Genomic DNA, 14,537 nt, shown 5'->3' on the forward strand with positions numbered 1-14,537 from the left:
TCAGGCTCCCGGCAGCCCTTAGGAAAAGCTGAGCCACCCTCAACAGACATTTCCAGATTGCCAGATGCCCTCCCAGACCTGCAAGCTTAACCAACCTGTTAGAGGCAGGGGACAGGACTTTTTCTTTTATTTGAGACAGAGTCTCGCTCTGTTGCCAGGCTGGAGTTCAGTGGCACAATCTTGGCTCACTGCAACCTCCAATTCCCTGGTTCAAGCGATTATCCTGCCTCAGCCTCTCAAGTAGCTGGGATTACAGGCATACGCCACCATGCCCAACTAATTTTTGTATTTTTAGTAGAGATGGGATTTCACCATGTTGGCCAAGATGGTCTTGATCTCCTGACCTTGTGATCTGCCCACCTCGGCCTCCCAAAGTGCTGGGATTATAGGCGTCAGCCACTGTGCCCAGCCTCTTTCTTTTTCTTTTCTTTTTTTTTTTTTTTTTTTTTTTTGAGACAGAGTCTCACTCTGTCACCCAGGCTGAAGGGCAATGGTGCAATCATCACTCACTGCAGCCTCAACCTCGTGGGCTCAATCGATCCTCCCACCTCAATCTCCTGAATAACTGGGACTGCAGGCATGTACCACCACACCTGGCTAATTTTTGTATTTTTTTACAGACAGGGTTTCACCATATTGCCCAGACTGATCTTGAACTCCTGGGCTCAAGCGATCCTCCCGCCTCGGCGTCCCGAAATGCTGGGATGACAGGTGTGAGCCACTGCACCTGGCCAAGATGGCAGGACTTGATGCCTTCCCAGACGTCCTCAGAGCTGTGCCTCCCAGGGACCCGCATGAGGGTGTCTAGCTTTGCAATCTCCCATCATGGGATGGAGGAAGCAGCTGCTTCTTCAAATCCTAGTTTAGCTGTCAATTTGTAGTGTGACCCGCCTAAGTCCCTTCTCTCTCTGGGCCTGTTTCCTCATCGGTAAACTAAGGTAGCTTAGTAGTTCTTGGCCCTGTTTGCACAAGAGTATTACGTGGAGATTTTCTTTTTAATACTGATGCCTGGCAGAGTTCATTGATAGTGTCAAAAGTCAGAACAATGATTGTCTCCGGGGGGAATTATTGACTGGGAGGGCGCATGAAGGAACTGTCTAGAGTCCTGGAAATGTTCTATCTCTTGAACTGGAAGTTGTTTACACACACACACATATGTAAAAAATCATTAACCTTTGCACTTAAGATTAGTACACTCTATTGATTAATCCTCAATTGAAAAAAATAATTAAAAAGCTTAAGAAAGAATCGATATTTGGCCCCACCCCTGATCAATTACATCAGAATCTCTGGAAGTAGGGCCCAGGCATCCGTTTTTTTAAAGGGTCCCCTAGAGATCTTAATGTATGGCTGTGAGTCACAGGCACTGACAGTACACATTCCAACATTCTCCAACGAATGTTCCAGCAGCCCATCATTCTGCCCCTTCCACAGCCCACTGGGATGGAAGTCACCACCATGGCCATGAGAGGAGGTGGGCATTGGTGGGGTCCAGGCTATGCCTGCCAGCCTCTTCCGGGGCCAATAACCTAAGAAATGGCCCTCAGCTCCAGGTTTTGGCAGGACCCTGGCTGGCTGAGGAGGGACAGAAGAGAGGTCTGGGGTGTCACTGTTCATCACTCTACTGAGTCCCACTTAGGGAGTGGGAGGATGTATAGCTAATAGGTAGGTTCATTCTAAGCCTTAAAATGGTGCCAGACAGGCTCCTGGGCCTGGGCCAACAGTTTCTGGGTACCTGACTCAGCCTGATGGATGACTCAGGAAAAGAGGCTTCTCGGGCTAAAGGAATACCCGTGGAGAGCAGGTAGGGACTGGCGGCTTCTCATGCAGCTGGCAGCAAGGACTCGGGGAGTGGGGCTTGGTCCTATATGTAATGTAGTAAGGAGGGAAATCTTAGAGCTGCGGCAGGACAAAAGCAGAGACATGAGGTACTGTGGGAAGGGCAGTGGACAATGGGGAAGAGATCTGTCTCCTCATCTCAGATCTGAGGCTACCCCGCTCCATGCCTGTGGGCAAATCACACGGGACCTCAGTTTTCTCATCTGTAGAAGGGATGTCAGTCAACCCATCCTGCCCGCCCTGCTCAACTCACAGGTATGTTGCAAGGTTCATATGGGGTTACAGGTGCGAAGGTGTAAATGGTAGAGGGTGATACACACCGGCCGGTACCTCTTAGGCTCCTCTACCGAGGTCAGCTTCTCCATCCCATCCCATCCCCACTTCCCCACCTCACCTCATCCCTGGGGCGCCCTCTGGCCCGGGCTGGGCTGTCAGGGCCCGGGGAGAGAAGGGGGCCTCAACTCACACTGCACGTCCACGCGGATGGACTTGATGGCCGGCACCCCCACGCCATTCTCAGCCTTGCAGTAGTAGCGGCCACCCTGCGTGCGTGCAATACGCTCGATGCGCAGCGTCTCGTTGAACACCGATGTCTCCTGGAACTTGTCCGACGCGCTACCTGCCGTCTTGGTCCACCGTACCTGGGCCGCCGGGCGGGGCAGAGTCAGACTGTCAGACTCACATGGGGTGGGGGCCTCAGCGCTGAGTGCCCCGCAATGACACCCGTTTCTCCCATACTTTTTCACAAGCGCACGTGGGGCACACGCAGGCCTAGGAAACGAACCCAGACAGACTCGTGGGAATGCACAGACGGGGTAGGATGCCACGGAGTCAAGAGCTGGGGAATCTGGGATCAGAGGGAAGAGGCTTTAAATGGGGCAACGCAGTGCTGTGGTTAAGAGCATGGATTCCGCCGGGCGCGGTGGCTCACGCCACTAATCCCAGCACTTCAGGAGGCCAAGCAGACGGATCGCCTGAGCTCAGGAGTTCGAGACCAGCCTGGCCAACATGGTGAAACCGCGACTCTACTAAAAATACAAAAATTAGCCGGGCGTGATGGTGCGCGCCTGTAGTCCCAGCTACTCAGGAAGCTGAGGCAGGAGAATCGCTTGAACCCGGGAGGTGGGGGTTGCAGTGAGCCGAGATCAGGTCACTGCACTCCAGCCTGGGCAACAGAGTAAGACTGTTTCAAAACAAAAACAAAACAAAACAAAAGACTGATTTCCATCTTGGTCAGTCATTCCAGGGAAAACCAGCTATCAGGTCCTGAGCAGCCCAATGGAGGGGCTCACTTGGGGAGGAATTGAAGCCTCAGGCCAACAGCAGCGTGAGTTAGCTTGGAAGTAGATCTTCCAGTCTCCGTCATCCTCCAATGACTGCACCCCTGGCTGACAGCTGGATTGCAGCCTTGTGAGAAACCCTGAGCCACAGCCAGCCAGCTAAGCTGCTCCCGGGGTTCCTGTCCCACAGGAACTGTGAGACAGTACATGTTGTTTGAAGCCCGTAAGTTTTGGAGTATTTGTTATGCAGTAATACATGACTAATACACCATGATACCCACTCTGCAAGATTATTATGAGGTTTACAAGGAAAGTGTATAAATCCCCTATGTGTGGTGTCTGGTATACATTAGTCACTCAACAAATTTCTATTATTATTAATATAATCTTAGATTATAGAAAAATATCAAGGATTGCATGAGAAATCTGAGCCTACTACTCAAGGTGCCAGAGTTTTAAGAAAAACAGATCAGTTAAAGATAATTAAGTCTAAGGAGTGGGGTAGAGGTAGGGGCAGTGGGTAGGGACTTCAGTCTTTAAGTAGGGAGGCTTGCTTACTACAGACAGGGCAGGGAGCCTGATCCTGGTGAACAGGCCAGGCCAGAGGCCAGAAAAGCAAGGCTGGGGAGAAGGGGTGAGAGGGCAACCTTTCTCATGCAGGGAGGGACCACCCAGGACCACAGTGTTGCTGCTGTCATCCCCTGCCCGCATTTGACTCTACTCCCATGGAGCTAGAGGTTACAAAACCTGGGAAAAGGTAGAGGCAGTTTCAGGCAAGACATACCAGATCAGAGAGTGCTTTGGAGAGATAATAGGGACATGAAAACATTTGATCCTTTTGTACTTGATGTTTTATGTTTACATAAAACATTTTGTCTAGATGGAGTTTGTTTACATACTGCTCAAGCCTTGGTATGCTTTATGCATCTGAGAGTTCCTACCTTTTTTCAATTCTGCAAAATTCTCAGTCTTTATCTCTCTCTCTCTCTCTCTCTCTCTTTTTTTAATCACTAGAGATGAGGTCTTGCTCTGTCACCCAGGCTGGAGTGCAGTGGTACTCTTGGGCTCAAGGATCCTCCTGCCACAGCCTCCCAAGTAGCTAGGACTACAGGTGTGTGCCACCACACCTGGCTAATTTTTTTTTTTTTTGGTAGAGCTAGGGTCTCACTATGTTGCCCAGGCTGGTCTTGAACTCCTGGCCTGAAGCAGTCCTCCCACCTTGGTCTCCCAAAGTGCTAGGATTACAGGTGTGAGCCACTGCACCTGGCCCTTCATCTCTTTAAATATTGCCTCCTCTCTTTTTCTATTCATTCCTTCTGGAATGCCTAAATTTATGTTGTAGCTTCTCATTCTATCCTCCATGTCTCTCAACTTCTTTTTCACATCTCCTGTCTCTTTGTCTTCCCTGGACTCCACTGGAAATGCATGGCTGATTTCCTCAGATCTATTATCCAATTCACTAATTTTTTCTTTAGCTATCTCTAGGGTACTGAGGCCAACATTTTTAAAGACTATATTATTTTTATTTCTAGGATTTCTGTTTGCTAATTTCTGTACCTAACTGATCAGGTTTTATAATCTCCTGTCTTATGGATTCTATTCCTTCCATTATCTCTTCCAATATTTAAATTTTTTTAATTTTGAAGATCCTTTCAAATTGCTCTATTTTCTCTAGTTCCTCAGTTGTGAATTATTCACCTTGTTGGGTCTATGGACTGACTCTTCTGGCACTGTATTTTTTAATACGTTAAAATTTTACTCCATGGGTTTGTACTCAGTGGGATTATCTTCCATAGAAGTCCTACTTGGACCTTTATGGTCCTGTTTCTCATTCACTACTTGGGTATAGGTGGTTGCCTATACCCAAGACCATGGGTTCATATGTCCAAGACATTTTTATGTTGGTTTCTCAGGTTAGGGTTTCCTCACTATTTGGATATTGCAAAATACAGACAGGTTTAGGGTTATGCTATCTCATAGGTGGCTGCATTTATATCCACACTCTGAAGGAGAGTCTGTTCCCTGCAGTGACTGTGGGCTGTGGGACAGAGATCTTCTGGTCCTCATTCATAGATGATGCCACTCTTGTTGAGTCTCCAGCTTTAGGTAGAGTTCAATTCCAGCTCCCAGCCATGGATGGACCTGTAGCCTCAATGCATACCCCTTATGTGTGTGTTAATACAACTGTCAGTACAGTGTGTATGCAGTGCCGGTCTCTTCATGGGCTAGGCTCCTCAACTTCTGCTACCTGCCATCACTGTAGATTCTGTCTGCATTTCTGGCCCCCAGATATCCCTCCTTCTCACAGCTTGTTTGGAGTGAGGCACTCCATGTTCCCCCAGTCCCCCATCTTGACCACTAAGTGGGCCATGAGATGGTATTTCCCTTGTTTCTCTAGTAGTCTGGATGCTCCATGAGAACAGAAACCATAGGGGCATCTTTAGGACCCATAACTTTGCTTGGCATGTAGCAGGTGCTCAATAAATATTTCTTATAATGAAACAAGCAAAAAAGCTGAAGGCATTTTAGGAGAGGCAAGCAACTTTGGCTAAAGCAGGAATGAACAGATTGTACTTGGGGATGATGGGGAAGCAAGTCTGACTGGAGCACAGGGTGTGAGGAGGGTGGCAGTGGGAGATCAGACAAGAGAGGCAGGTGGGGGCCAGATTGTAGAAGGTCTTCCATTCCATCCCTAAGAGCTTGAACGAATCTGGTAAATGAAGGGGAGCCATTGAACATCTCTGAGCACGGGAGTGATATGATGTAGCACAACAGGGGTTATCATTCTGGTAGCAAAGTGCAGGAACGGATTGAAGGGGGCCGGGTGCAGTGGCTCATGCCCGTAATCCCCGCACTTTGAGAGGCTGAGGCAGGAGGATTCCTTGAGCCCAGGAGGTCAAGACCAGCATGGGCAACATGGTGATACCCTGTCTCTGAAAAAAAAAATTATCTGGGCATGGAGGCGCATGCCTGTAGTCCCAGGTACTTGGGAGGCTGAGGGGGAAGGATTGCTTGAGCCCAGAAGGTCAAGGCTGCGGTGAGCCTTATTGCACAACTACACTCCAGCCTGGGTGACACAGCAAGACCCTGTCTCAAAAAAAAAAAAAAAAAAATAGATGGGAGGAGGGGTGAGGTGAGAGATTGGGAGGTCACTTTAGAGTCTACTGCAATGGTTCAAGTGACAGGACTGACAGGTTGACCCAGAGGGGTAATGAAGAAAACAGAGGAGAAGACCCATGCAAGAGACATAAAAAGAAAGGCGTGCTGGTACATTGGTTCATATCTGTAATCTCAGCACTTAGGGAGGCTGAAGCAGGAGAAATGCTTGAAGCCAGGAATTCAGGACCAGCCTGGGTAACATAGGGACACCCTGTATCTACAAAAAAAATTAAAAATGATCCAAGCATGGTGGCACACACCTGTGGTCTCAGCTACTTGGTCAGATGAGGTGGGTGGATCACTTGAGCACAGGAGGTCGAGGCTACAGTAAGCTGTGATCACGCCACTGCACTCAGCCTGGGCAACAAAGTGAGACCCCATCTCAAAAAAAAAAAAAAAAAGAAAAAGAAAAGAAAACAAGGAAGGCCTCAGAGTCTGGCTAGATGTGAGGAATGAGAAGATGCAAGGTCAAATATGAGCCCAAGGGTTTGCGCCTGGGTGGTAGAACGAATGAAACCACTGATGGAAATAGAAACCCAGGTACACATACACATAGCCACAACCACACATGACCCATACAGGGACACCCAAGGGGACACACAGATGGCCAGTGCAGCGTTAGGGAGAAATGACCCAGCGGCCTCACTGGCTTTTAGGGAGGACCATCCATCCTTTAATGATGACACCTGACACAGACATCGACCTACTGGAGCGGCATTGTTTTCCCTTCTAAAACACGCCTTTGAGAAGGAGCAGCAGCGATCATAGTTTTTTGTCCATCTGCCTGTCTCAAGGCCAGACCTACTAAAGCCATCTATGTTCCCAAAATGATCCAGAAAAAAGAATTTTGTATTTCACTGTCCTTTCTAGCATCCAATTGTCACCCTTTCTGTTGCTATTAAAGGTCACAGCAGCTCACCAGCAAATTCCTCCCATCCCTTCAGCCCACCTCCTCCCTACACCCTCCCCTCAGCTCTCAGTGATCACGGGCCAGTGCTTCCTGCCTGAGCCATACACTTCGTCTGTGATAAAATTCATCTGGCATTCCCAGATTCTTATTTTCTGTTTCTTTCTAATTGCTTTGGATCTTTGAACCTCAAGGGTGTGAAGCTTGCCTGCCAGATGCCTGAAGTAGATAGAGAGCACGTTTGGTATGCTGCTTGCCACTCCTGGAGTTCCCAACTCAAAGATGGACATGCTGGAAGGAAGCAGAGTAAGCTAAGAGGACACTGGTTCTGGATTCAATGTCTGCTTCCATCCTCACAAGAGCTGCGTGCGCTCGGGAGTTTACCCAACCTCGCTGAGTCGCAAATTCCTCAGCTGCAAAAGGGGGTCACTAATGCCTTCCTCACTGCACAGCTGTGAGGTTCCAAAGGGAAAACACTGGAGAAAGTGCCTGGCACCGTGCCTAGGACATGGTCTGCCCACAGACACATCAGAAGGTGCATCTAAGGATGTGTCTGTTCAACAGATCCATGGAATGGAGTGGAACTGAACAACCGGCAGTCCATTTCTCCCCTCAGCCGTCCATGTTTTCAGGTGAATGAGCCCATAGCCTCCAGCCCTTCCCCACAGAGTTAATTTTCCAGCCATTTCCCCAGCCCCCGTCTCCTGTCCTCTGCCTCCATGCTGCGGTGCATAGTGAGTCCTCATCTCCTGCTGCCTCTTCGTAAGTGCTGAGCCCAGGCAAGGTGAGGGTAAGAGGGGCCTGAGCAAGGCTAGGCTGGGGGCCTTACCTGGGGTCGAGGGTGCCCTGTTACAAGGCACTGCAGCATGAGGGTGTCCCCCTCCCGGATGGTGTAGACACGCTCGCTGATGTTGTCCTCTTTCACCACACACGCCTGGCCCGCATGCACGATCTGCGCCTGGGCTGGAGCTGGCAGGAGAGGATGGAGAAGGTTTGGAGAAGAGGCGCCAAGGCCAGAAGAAGTCCGGGGCTCCCTCCTGAGTGTGTCTGGGAGAGGTCAGCCCAGATCTCCCCAGGCCATTCCTCAGAGGCCTGGCCCCACTGAGCCCAGGAAAGAATCCTCCCAGGACCTCTAGGCCAGAACCAGGACAGCCAGGAACTCAGGAAAGGGACAGTTCCCCAACCCCTTGCAAGAGAGCTGTGCTTTTCAGTGGGCTGATTGTGTGAAGGGGCTTTGTCATCTGTACAGACTGGTCGTCACTCAGTTAGCATCACCATTTTAGCAGTCTTGGCGGTGGATGCCGTCGGCACCCCTCCCACTCCCCAAGGTGACAGGTGCATCCATCCCCAGCTGCTGACAGCTCAGGGTGCTCACCTTCCCCAAGGAATTGCCTTTAGCCAAGAGAGCTGCCTTGGCCAGAAATGCCTAGGAGATGACCCCCTCTCCCCCACAATACACACACACACACACACACACACACACCTGGCTGCACACTGCCCTCCCCGAAGGCCTTGTTTTTTCATTGCTCTCCGAGCCTGTGTCCAGCTTCTTCTCCAAGGGACAGAAATGCTCACAGAAGTTGGGGCCTGGGAGCTGGCAAAAGGCTGTGGCTCCTCCCTGACCTCTCTCACAGTGCCCAGGGCTGGGCTGTGGCCCAGGCTAGGGGACCAAAGCTAGGATATGGCTGGATGGGCCCAGTGGGAAGTGACTGAACTTGCCAAGGTCACAACCCCTGCCTCATTGTCTAGCCCTGTTGTCCTAAAGGCAAACCAGGTCCCAGCCCCCCAGTGCTTAAACTCTAGGAAGACGAAAAGACCCTAACTCCACAGGTTCTGCTCATAGCTGAGAAGGGAGAGAGTGAAGGTAGAAGACCTGATACTGGGCATGAGGAACACAAGGAGGTACAAGTGATGCCCTTGCTCTAAAGAGGGGCACAGGGGTGTTAAAATAGAAATCATAAGAGTGATGGAACCGACTCTGTGGCTAAGAGATATCAAATCACAAACAGGACCTAAGGCCATGCGAGGCCCAGGGTAAGTCACACCTCCTGCACTTAAAGAATAAGCTATGTTCTAGCTGCCACAAGGCTTTCTGTTTTCTCTAGCAGCTAAACAAGCCCTGGCCTGGAGATAAGCAATATTGAAACAATTGCAGACCATCTACTGCCAGACACCGACTAACTGGCCTCCTGTTCCACCAGCCATAACTACACCTTTGATCAGACAAGAGACTGATTTCAGTAGCTTTCTCCCACCATCGACTGGTTCTGGCCAGTTGAGAGAGGCTGCCCACTAAGTGCCTTTGTGTCTTCTGTGTCACCTTTTGACACATAGGCCAGATTGTGGTGCATTTAAACGTTGTCTGCACCCCAAAGTGAACATGAGACGCATGTAACATGCACGTTTGCTTACTATGCATGTGTGCATTCCCCCTTTGTGGATATTCGTAGCTCCTCCCATAACCTGTTGAAAACATATACCTGGCCCACCTGTTCAGCAGAAATTCCTGTCTCACCTTTCCTCCTTCAAAGTGACTGCTTTCAGTCTCTGCCAGAGGCTATGCTTCCCAGCCTGTTAGGATGGCCACCCCATAGGACGCAATCCTCTATAAGAAATAAAGCTCTCGGCTGGGCGCAGTGGCTCACGCCTGTAATCCCAGCACTTTGGGAGGCCGAGGCGGGTGGATCATGAGGTCAGGAGTTCGAGACCAGCCCGATCAACATGCTGAAACCCCGTCTTTACTAAAAATACAAAAAAAAAAAAAAATTAGCCGGGCATGGTGGTGCGTACCTGTAATCCCAGCTACTCAGGAAGCTGAGGCAGGAGAATTGCTTGAACCTGGGAGGTGGAAGTTGCAGTGAGCAGAGATCAAGCCACTGCACTTCAGCCTGGGCCACAGAGGGACATTCCTTCTCAAAAAAAAAAAAGAAATAAATAAAGCTGTTTTCTCTAAATTTATAAGTCTCATGATTCTTCAGTTAACAGAAGTAAGAAGATAAATAAGAAGATAAAGCCTGTACAGAAAATGTACAACTTCCTCCAGGAAACGTCCCATTACTGACAGGCGCCTTCCTTCTTTATGTGTCTAGAGTATGCATCCCTCCACCAGTGCAACAATAAAGTAGCAGGCCTGTGTTTCTGTCAAATTCAGGATTCTTGTCTTTCTGCCTACCAGACCTTGAGCTTTATCTTGGGATCCCCGGCACGAGGCCTTGAACATAGCAGGTGCTCAGTGAACGTTGAACGAATGGATTTATAAAGATGTCCCATGGTGAAGTTGCTGGGGGACATAAGAGAGATGTAGAAGGCCCTGGGATGTCAGAAAACAGGCATCACCAACTTCTGGAGGAAGAGCCACAGAAGGTTCCATGGAAAAGGTAGCTTTTGAACCAGGCCTCAGGGAACAGGGAGGCTCTATGCTAGTTGACAGGGCAGAGTCCCAAATTATATTACACAGGGTAAACCTCTAGTGATCTTTGGACATTAGTTTTCTCATCCCTAAAATGAAGAGAACACTACTAACCCTAAGAACTCACAATAGTAGATGTGATGATAACACAGGATAAATGAAAAATGCTTAGTTGAGTCATGATGTGTTTTACAGATGCTGCAAGTAGGGCCTCCCCCAACACTGATGGGACAGACATGAACTAATCACAGAGGTAGAGTCCACAGAGGTAGCCCAGCAGCAGGTCGATAAACTTGGTCAGCAACTGGGAGTGTCACAGGCTATGTTTAATCATGAGGGTCTCTGCAAACAGTAGCGGGTTTGGTAAACAGTGGTAGCTGCCACCAACCCAGAGTCTGAGTGTCCAGGTGACCATCCTGCCTGCCTGGCTGCCACAGAGGAATGAACCTGGCTGTCAGGAGACAAGCAATGTACGCCTTGGGCAAGCCAATTCACCACCTTGGGCCTCAGTTTCCCTACCCATAGGAAGGGTAGATTAGATGACTTCTGAGGTCTTTTTCAACTCACACTTTCTATGAATTTTGTAATCAGCACATGGTCCCTATATAAGATGCACTCTAGAATCTGGGAACTGGGCCCAAAACCGTCACCTCATGCAATAAAAATGCACGAACATCTTTCACCATACGTAAAAGAGATAGCCATCTGTGGCCAAAGTCCTCAGGAAATCTCATCAAGAAACAACCCACCAAAAGATGATGTGCATGCTGGTTGCTGATAAGACCAAGAGGCCTGGGGTGCCTCTCAACAAGGAAGACATCGATTTAACAGGCTCCAATGGAAGATAAGCTGTAATCTTGGACACTGTGGCTTGCCTGTAGCAAGGCAGTATTGTAATGACAGAAGCTTTGGTGACAGATAAGGAATACTGAAAAAGAGCTGGAGAGCTGGACTTTCTTAGAGCACAGCTAGCACAGGCCAGGGAAGATGGAGCCTGATCAGCAGACATAGGGCCTCTGGTCACCTGACAGGTGTATTTCCCCACTGGAGATGGGGCCATGAGTGGATGTCAAAGATGACACTGTTAAGATTATCCAGCTCCTGGCCAGGTGTGGTGACTCACTTACAATCCCAGCACTTTGAGAGGCTGAGGTGGGAGGATCACTTGAGCCCAGGACTTCTAGACCAGCCTGGGCAACATAGTGAGGCTCTGTCTCTACAAAAACTGCAAAAATTAGCCGGGCATGGGGGTGTGTGCCTGCAGTCTCAGCTATTCAGGAAGCTGAGGCAGAAGGATCATTTGAGCCCAAGAATTCAAGGCTGCAATGAGCTATGATCATGCCACTGCATTCCAGCCCAGGCAACAGAGTGAGATTCTGCCTAAAAAAAAAAAAAAAAAAAGGTGATCCAGCTCCCTTTGATGACCTTAAGTATTAAGACACCCAATTCTAAAAGAACCACTGTGGAAGAAATTTGGGCAGTACCTACTAAAGGTAAACAGGTGTATACCCCATGATGTAGCAATTCCACTCCTGGGTATGTACCCAGTAGAAATGAGTACTTATGGCAACCAAACCATAAGTACAAAGATATTCACAGCGGCTTTATTCGCAATCGCTAAAAACAAGAACAACCTATATGTCATCCATCAAGAATTCTATGAGTAAATAAGTTCTGGTATCTTCACACAAAGGAATATTCCCCGTAAGTGAAAAAGGTGAACTATAGATAGACATGACACTGTTGAATCTCACAGGCGCAATTTGAGTGAAAGAACCCAGACACAAACATACAGTGAATTGTAATGCTAAAGACAGGAAAAAAAAGAATAGTGTGTGATTTCATTTATTCAAAACTTAAAACTGGAAAAACTAATCTTAGGGTAACAGAGGCCTAACACTGATTGCCCTTGGGTGGGGCAGGAGATTATTTGCTGGGAAGGGCACAAGAGAACTAACTTTTTCTCTCTTTCTCTCTCTCTTTCTCTTTATTTCTTTCTTTCTTTTCTTTCTTTCTTTTTTGAGACAGAGTCTAGCTCTGTTGCCCAGGCTGGAGTGCAGTGGCACAATCTCAGCTCACTGCAACCTCTGCCTCCCGGGTTCAAGCAATTCTCCTGCCTCAGCCTCCCGAGTAGCTGGGATTACAGGTGTCCGCCGCCACGCCCAGGTAATTTTAATATTTTTAGTAGAGACGGGTTTTCACTGTGTTGGCCAGGCTGGTCTCGAACTCCTGACCTCGTGATCCACCCTCCTCGGCCTCTCAAAGTGCTAGGATTACAGACGTGAGCCACTGCACCCAGCCAAGAGAACTTTCTTGGGGGAGAAGAGATCCCATCTGGTGAGATGGAAATGTTGGACATTTTGATCTGAGTGGTGGTTGCACAGTGTCTGGATACACAAATAAAAACACATCAAGGTATCTGCTTTGGACTTCACCATATTATACCTTCTAAATTACACCTCAGTTTTTAGAAAACAGCATCCACCGTCCTAGGATATTAACCATTGAGATTATCCAGGATAATCCATTTACTATTATAGTTACCCAACTCCCTTTATTCTCACTCTTACTTGATGAGCCACTTCCCGTTGCTGATTTGGTTCCAGGTACAGTTTTCCTTCTGAAATGAGTCCTCACCAGTAGTACATTACCTAGTCCCCCTTGGCCTTGGCCTTTCAATTTGCGCATCACCCCCCACTGAGTTTCTTTAACGTGAGTCACCCTCCCATTGGCTCAGGTCACCCTTGGAATGGCCAGAACCATGTTTCTGACCCTGAACCCCAAAGGGTCCCTGCCCCGCTGAACCTCAGCCTCCATCCAGCTCCACACACCCTAGGAAGGCACTGCCTGCAGCAGCATCTCCTGATTCGGAAGGCAACCGGGCAGGGCTGTTTCAAGATACACCATGACATGATCCTTTCATTCAGTCTGTCGAACAATAAATGCTTCTGGGCCAGGCACTGTGCTGGGCACTGGAGATACTGTCATGAAAAGCAAACAAGGGATGGCTCTCAAAGAGCATTGCTGGGGAGATGGATAGCAAAAAAGGAAACAGAAATGGACAGGGTGGTTTCAGAGTGTGGTAAATGCTGTGATGACTTGAAAACAGGGAGATGTGATAAGGAACCATGGGGAGAGGAAAGGTCTGCTTTAGAGAGATGGAAAGAGCACAGCTTTGGAGTCCCACAATCTGGGGCCCATTCCTGGCTCTGCTACCCACTAGCTGGGTGATGCTGTGTGATGCTGGGCAAATTACTTAACCTCTCTGAGACTCAGCCTCTTCATTTATAAAATAAGAACAATGATGCCTTCTCCCAGGGCTGGTAGTGAGGGGCTAATGCAATATATGTAAAACACCTGGCCAAATAGTATGTGCTGTCTCCATAAATGACAGCTCCCAAGATGATGAAATAGGAGCCAGAGATAGAGAAAGGGGACCACCTGCTGTGCACCCCTACACATGCAGCCCAGGGGTGGAAATGCTCAAAGCAGACATTAAACGGGTAGGGATGTTTCATGAATATGTTCCAAATTCATGCTGAGGGCTGTGCAGGGCTTCAGAGGGGATGGAAAGTGGGAAGGGCTGGAGCCCTTCCCTCAGCATCCCCCTTCTCATGGTACTAGTGCACTTGGCTGTGTGGCTTTCAGCAAGTTACTTAAGCCTTAGTTTTCTCATTTGCAAAACGGGGTTGTTGTGAGGAATAAATAAGGAAACTCATGTAAAGTGTTTAAAACAGTGCCTGGTATGCAGTATGCAATCTAAAAATGTCAGCCAGCATTATTATTCTCTAAATGATCCTGCACTCCTCTCAAGAATTCACGTCCCCTGCAGCCTGCAAGCCGTTTGCATGTAAGGACCCTGCCTTCTCTGTCACAGATGATGAGGGTTGGTACCTTCCTGGGGTCCACTGTATATTTCCAAGCTCCTTGCCTCAGTTCTGCA

General features: G+C 48.8%; 1 protein-coding gene across 1 annotated transcript in view; it reads right to left on the reverse strand.

The window, feature by feature from the left end:
• Nucleotides 1-14,537, reverse strand: part of MDGA1 (MAM domain containing glycosylphosphatidylinositol anchor 1) — a 64,843-nt gene that overhangs the window by 23,153 nt on the left and 27,153 nt on the right. Inside the window, exons 2-3 of the mRNA XM_030796220.1 lie at nt 8,015-8,154; nt 2,306-2,480 (exon numbers count right to left, since the gene is read on the reverse strand). Of these exons, the coding sequence (XP_030652080.1) occupies nt 2,306-2,480; nt 8,015-8,154 (315 nt within the window). The remainder of the gene's footprint in view (nt 1-2,305; nt 2,481-8,014; nt 8,155-14,537) is intronic.

The sequence above is a fragment of the Nomascus leucogenys genome, chromosome 17 (assembly GCF_006542625.1).
Source record: "Nomascus leucogenys isolate Asia chromosome 17, Asia_NLE_v1, whole genome shotgun sequence".
Taxonomy (NCBI): Eukaryota; Metazoa; Chordata; class Mammalia; order Primates; family Hylobatidae; genus Nomascus; species Nomascus leucogenys.